Source organism: Electrona antarctica (assembly GCF_951216825.1).
Source record: "Electrona antarctica genome assembly, contig: scaffold_464, whole genome shotgun sequence".
NCBI lineage: Eukaryota > Metazoa > Chordata > Actinopteri > Myctophiformes > Myctophidae > Electrona > Electrona antarctica.
Window position 1 is genome coordinate 37,501 of NW_027637698.1, and position 7,500 is coordinate 45,000.

Sequence of the window (7,500 nt, forward strand, 5' to 3'; positions counted from 1 at the left end):
TGGGTAAATAAACATGCAGAGCATCATGGGTAAATAAACATGCAGAGCATCATGGGTAAATAAACACCTAGAGCATCATGGGTAAATAAACACCTAGAGCATCATGGGTAAATAAACACCTAGAGCATCATGGGTAAATAAACACCTAGAGCATCATGGGTAAATAAACATGCAAAGCATCATGGGTAAATAAACATGCAGAGCATCATGGGTAAATAAACATGCAGAGCATCATGGGTAAATAAACATGCAGAGCATCATGGGTAAATAAACATGCAAAGCATCATGGGTAAATAAACACCTAGAGCATCATGGGTAAATAAACATGCAGAGCATCATGGGTAAATAAACATGCAAAGCATCATGGGTAAATAAACATGCAAAGCATCATGGGTAAATAAACACCTAGAGCATCATGGGTAAATAAACATGCAGAGCATCATGGGTAAATAAACACCTAGAGCATCATGGGTAAATAAACACCTAGAGCATCATGGGTAAATAAACATGCAGAGCATCATGGGTAAATAAACACCTAGAGCATCATGGGTAAATAAACATGCAGAGCATCATGGGTAAATAAACATGCAGAGCATCATGGGTAAATAAACACCTAGAGCATCATGGGTAAATAAACATGCAAAGCATCATGGGTAAATAAACACCTAGAGCATCATGGGTAAATAAACATGCAGAGCATCATGGGTAAATAAACATGCAGAGCATCATGGGTAAATAAACACCTAGAGCATCATGGGTAAATAAACACCTAGAGCATCATGGGTAAATAAACACCTAGAGCATCATGGGTAAATAAACACCTAGAGCATCATGGGTAAATAAACATGCAAAGCATCATGGGTAAATAAACATGCAGAGCATCATGGGTAAATAAACATGCAGAGCATCATGGGTAAATAAACATGCAGAGCATCATGGGTAAATAAACACCTAGAGCATCATGGGTAAATAAACATGCAGAGCATCATGGGTAAATAAACATGCAAAGCATCATGGGTAAATAAACATGCAAAGCATCATGGGTAAATAAACACCTAGAGCATCATGGGTAAATAAACATGCAGAGCATCATGGGTAAATAAACATGCAGAGCATCATGGGTAAATAAACACCTAGAGCATCATGGGTAAATAAACATGCAAAGCATCATGGGTAAATAAACATGCAAAGCATCATGGGTAAATAAACATGCAGAGCATCATGGGTAAATAAACATGCAAAGCATCATGGGTAAATAAACATGCAAAGCATCATGGGTAAATAAACATGCAGAGCATCATGGGTAAATAAACATGCAGAGCATCATGGGTAAATAAACATGCAAAGCATCATGGGTAAATAAACACCTAGAGCATCATGGGTAAATAAACACCTAGAGCATCATGGGTAAATAAACATGCAGAGCATCATGGGTAAATAAACACCTAGAGCATCATGGGTAAATAAACACCTAGAGCATCATGGGTAAATAAACATGCAAAGCATCATGGGTAAATAAACACCTAGAGCATCATGGGTAAATAAACATGCAAAGCATCATGGGTAAATAAACATGCAGAGCATCATGGGTAAATAAACATGCAGAGCATCATGGGTAAATAAACATGCAAAGCATCATGGGTAAATAAACACCTAGAGCATCATGGGTAAATAAACACCTAGAGCATCATGGGTAAATAAACATGCAGAGCATCATGGGTAAATAAACACCTAGAGCATCATGGGTAAATAAACACCTAGAGCATCATGGGTAAATAAACACCTAGAGCATCATGGGTAAATAAACATGCAGAGCATCATGGGTAAATAAACATGCAAAGCATCATGGGTAAATAAACACCTAGAGCATCATGGGTAAATAAACATGCAGAGCATCATGGGTAAATAAACATGCAGAGCATCATGGGTAAATAAACACCTAGAGCATCATGGGTAAATAAACATGCAAAGCATCATGGGTAAATAAACACCTAGAGCATCATGGGTAAATAAACACCTAGAGCATCATGGGTAAATAAACACCTAGAGCATCATGGGTAAATAAACATGCAAAGCATCATGGGTAAATAAACACCTAGAGCATCATGGGTAAATAAACATGCAGAGCATCATGGGTAAATAAACACCTAGAGCATCATGGGTAAATAAACATGCAAAGCATCATGGGTAAATAAACACCTAGAGCATCATGGGTAAATAAACATGCAAAGCATCATGGGTAAATAAACATGCAGAGCATCATGGGTAAATAAACACCTAGAGCATCATGGGTAAATAAACATGCAAAGCATCATGGGTAAATAAACACCTAGAGCATCATGGGTAAATAAACACCTAGAGCATCATGGGTAAATAAACACCTAGAGCATCATGGGTAAATAAACATGCAAAGCATCATGGGTAAATAAACACCTAGAGCATCATGGGTAAATAAACATGCAGAGCATCATGGGTAAATAAACATGCAAAGCATCATGGGTAAATAAACATGCAGAGCATCATGGGTAAATAAACATGCAAAGCATCATGCGTAAATAAACATGCAGAGCATCATGGGTAAATAAACATGCAAAGCATCATGGGTAAATAAACACCTAGAGCATCATGGGTAAATAAACATGCAAAGCATCATGGGTAAATAAACATGCAGAGCATCATGGGTAAATAAACATGCAAAGCATCATGGGTAAATAAACATGCAGAGCATCATGGGTAAATAAACACCTAGAGCATCATGGGTAAATAAACACCTAGAGCATCATGGGTAAATAAACATGCAGAGCATCATGGGTAAATAAACACGCTGAGCATCATGGGTAAATAAACATGCAAAGCATCATGGGTAAATAAACATGCAAAGCATCATGGGTAAATAAACATGCAGAGCATCATGGGTAAATAAACATGCAAAGCATCATGGGTAAATAAACATGCAAAGCATCATGGGTAAATAAACATGCAGAGCATCATGGGTAAATAAACACCTAGAGCATCATGGGTAAATAAACATGCAGAGCATCATGGGTAAATAAACATGCAGAGAATCATGGGTAAATAAACACCTAGAGCATCATGGGTAAATAAACACCTAGAGCATCATGGGTAAATAAACACCTAGAGCATCATGGGTAAATAAACATGCAGAGCATCATGGGTAAATAAACACCTAGAGCATCATGGGTAAATAAACACCTAGAGCATCATGGGTAAATAAACATGCAGAGCATCATGGGTAAATAAACATGCAAAGCATCATGGGTAAATAAACACCTAGAGCATCATGGGTAAATAAACACCTAGAGCATCATGGGTAAATAAACATGCAGAGCATCATGGGTAAATAAACACCTAGAGCATCATGGGTAAATAAACACCTAGAGCATCATGGGTAAATAAACATGCAGAGCATCATGGGTAAATAAACACCTAGAGCATCATGGGTAAATAAACACCTAGAGCATCATGGGTAAATAAACATGCAGAGCATCATGGGTAAATAAACATGCAAAGCATCATGGGTAAATAAACACGTAGAGCATCATGGGTAAATAAACATGCAGAGCATCATGGGTAAATAAACATGCAGAGCATCATGGGTAAATAAACATGCAAAGCATCATGGGTAAATAAACACCTAGAGCATCATGGGTAAATAAACATGCAAAGCATCATGGGTAAATAAACATGCAGAGCATCATGGGTAAATAAACACCTAGAACATCATGGGTAAATAAACATGCAAAGCATCATGGGTAAATAAACATGCAGAGCATCATGGGTAAATAAACACCTAGAGCATCATGGGTAAATAAACACCTAGAGCATCATGGGTAAATAAACATGCAAAGCATCATGGGTAAATAAACACCTAGAGCATCATGGGTAAATAAACATGCAAAGCATCATGGGTAAATAAACATGCAGAGCATCATGGGTAAATAAACACCTAGAGCATCATGGGTAAATAAACATGCAAAGCATCATGGGTAAATAAACATGCAGAGCATCATGGGTAAATAAACACCTAGAGCATCATGGGTAAATAAACATGCAGAGCATCATGGGTAAATAAACACCTAGAGCATCATGGGTAAATAAACACCTAGAGCATCATGGGTAAATAAACATGCAAAGCATCATGGGTAAATAAACACCTAGAGCATCATGGGTAAATAAACATGCAGAGCATCATGGGTAAATAAACATGCAAAGCATCATGGGTAAATAAACACCTAGAGCATCATGGGTAAATAAACACCTAGAGCATCATGGGTAAATAAACATGCAAAGCATCATGGGTAAATAAACATGCAGAGCATCATGGGTAAATAAACACCTAGAGCATCATGGGTAAATAAACACCTAGAGCATCATGGGTAAATAAACACCTAGAGCATCATGGGTAAATAAACATGCAGAGCATCATGGGTAAATAAACACCTAGAGCATCATGGGTAAATAAACATGCAGAGCATCATGGGTAAATAAACATGCAAAGCATCATGGGTAAATAAACACCTAGAGCATCATGGGTAAATAAACATGCAAAGCATCATGGGTAAATAAACATGCAAAGCATCATGGGTAAATAAACATGCAGAGCATCATGGGTAAATAAACACCTAGAGCATCATGGGTAAATAAACATGCAGAGCATCATGGGTAAATAAACATGCAGAGCATCATGGGTAAATAAACACCTAGAGCATCATGGGTAAATAAACACCTAGAGCATCATGGGTAAATAAACATGCAAAGCATCATGGGTAAATAAACGCCTAGAGCATCATGGGTAAATAAACATGCAAAGCATCATGGGTAAATAAACATGCAAAGCATCATGGGTAAATAAACACCTAGAGCATCATGGGTAAATAAACATGCAAAGCATCATGGGTAAATAAACATGCAGAGCATCATGGGTAAATAAACATGCAGAGCATCATGGGTAAATAAACATGCAAAGCATCATGGGTAAATAAACACCTAGAGCATCATGGGTAAATAAACATGCAAAGCATCATGGGTAAATAAACACCTAGAGCATCATGGGTAAATAAACATGCAAAGCATCATGGGTAAATAAACGCCTAGAGCATCATGGGTAAATAAACATGCAGAGCATCATGGGTAAATAAACACCTAGAGCATCATGGGTAAATAAACATGCAAAGCATCATGGGTAAATAAACGCCTAGAGCATCATGGGTAAATAAACATGCAAAGCATCATGGGTAAATAAACATGCAAAGCATCATGGGTAAATAAACATGCAAAGCATCATGGGTAAATAAACACCTAGAGCATCATGGGTAAATAAACATGCAAAGCATCATGGGTAAATAAACATGCAAAGCATCATGGGTAAATAAACATGCAAAGCATCATGGGTAAATAAACATGCAAAGCATCATGGGTAAATAAACACCTAGAGCATCATGGGTAAATAAACATGCAGAGCATCATGGGTAAATAAACATGCAAAGCATCATGGGTAAATAAACATGCAGAGCATCATGGGTAAATAAACACCTAGAGCATCATGGGTAAATAAACACCTAGAGCATCATGGGTAAATAAACACCTAGAGCATCATGGGTAAATAAACACCTAGAGCATCATGGGTAAATAAACATGCAGAGCATCATGGGTAAATAAACACCTAGAGCATCATGGGTAAATAAACACCTAGAGCATCATGGGTAAATAAACATGCAGAGCATCATGGGTAAATAAACATGCAAAGCATCATGGGTAAATAAACATGCAAAGCATCATGGGTAAATAAACATGCAGAGCATCATGGGTAAATAAACATGCAAAGCATCATGGGTAAATAAACACCTAGAGCATCATGGGTAAATAAACATGCAGAGCATCATGGGTAAATAAACATGCAAAGCATCATGGGTAAATAAACATGCAAAGCATCATGGGTAAATAAACACGCAGAGCATCATGGGTAAATAAACATGCAAAGCATCATGGGTAAATAAACATGCAGAGCATCATGGGTAAATAAACACCTAGAGCATCATGGGTAAATAAACACCTAGAGCATCATGGGTAAATAAACACGCAAAGCATCATGGGTAAATAAACATGCTGAGCATCATGGGTAAATAAATACCTCTCAGCTTTCATCTCTATTTAATTGACCTCATTCAGACGGCGGCCATCTTGCCAGCAAGGTGCTAACTAGGTGATACTTCCCATCGGCAGCAGTCCTATCGAAATGTATTAACCCATTCTGACCTGAGATCAGATTCTAAAAATGTCTTCTACATCCTGACAAGCTATGTTTCTATGTCAGTCGTTCTTTTCGATTTTTCAAAAAATAGCAGACCTACAAGCTCGTAGCGCGCCACTCGGTGGCGCGCTATGAGCTTGTAGATCTGCTTTTTTTCATTAGCTAAAGCATAACATAATGCTGACACCAAAAGGGGTTCTCGCCCAAATTGGGTAACAACGTCACCAACATTGCAGCTGTACGGAATGCTTGAATTATCCTCTTTCACTCAATCCACCAAAGACATGTTATGAGCTACTCTGTGTACCATATGGGGATCTCAGATCACCTCATATAAGAACTGTGTTTTATTTGTATTATAATCCCCACAGGGGGATCTCAGATCACCTCATATAAGAACTGTGTTTTATTTGTATTATAATCCCCACAGGGGGATCTCAGATCACCTCATATAAGAACTGTGTTTTATTTGTATTATAATCCCCACAGGGGGATCTTAGATCGCCTCATATAAGAACTGTGTTTGAAAGATAATCAAATCATCCCGGCCGTTTCACTCATATGGATATGAAGAATCGACTGACTGAGAGAAAACGCTAATGTTACTGCTGCTGAATTAGTTACAGAAGAACGACTGACGTAGAAACATAGCTTTTTCAGAAAACTGTCAGGATGTAGAAGACATTTTTAGAATCTGATCTCGGGTCAAAATGACGTTAATGACCTTATACCTTCTGTCAGCTCCCAGAGACGCTGGTGGGCCAGGCGGCTGACTCAGGCTCTCCACAGCGGAGGAGGAGGAGAGGGAGGTCTTCAAGGCTACAGCACCGTGGGTGGAGGAGACCCTCCTCACCGCTTCCTGTCGCTCCCCCACTCCCCCCGGGACCCCCGGGACCCAGAGGAGGACCTGACCATCTCCCCTTACGCCAGCTACACCTGCAGCTCCGAGCGCCGCCCGGTGCTCTGTGGCTGGCTGGACAAGCTGTCCCCACAGGGGTGAGAGAGAGACCCCCTAACCCTAACCCCGGTGCTCTGTGGCTGTCTGGACAAGCTGTCCCCACAGGGGTGAGAGAGAGACCCCCTAACCCTAACCCTAACCCCGGTGCTCTGTGGCTGTCTGGACAAGCTGTCCCCACAGGGGTGAGAGAGAGACCCCCTAACCCTAACCCTAACCCCGGTGCTCTGTGGCTGGCTGGACAAGCTGTCCCCACAGGGGTGAGAGAGAGACC

At 39.6% G+C, this 7,500-nt stretch overlaps 1 protein-coding gene across 1 annotated transcript in view; it reads left to right on the forward strand.

Moving 5' to 3' along the window:
• Positions 1–7,500, forward strand: part of LOC306918728 (arf-GAP with Rho-GAP domain, ANK repeat and PH domain-containing protein 3-like) — a gene marked incomplete at its 3' end in the record, with an annotated part of 76,729 nt that overhangs the window by 21,047 nt on the left and 48,182 nt on the right. Inside the window, 1 exon segment of the mRNA XM_079531596.1 lies at positions 7,013–7,267. Coding sequence (XP_079387722.1) covers positions 7,013–7,267 — 255 coding nt within the window.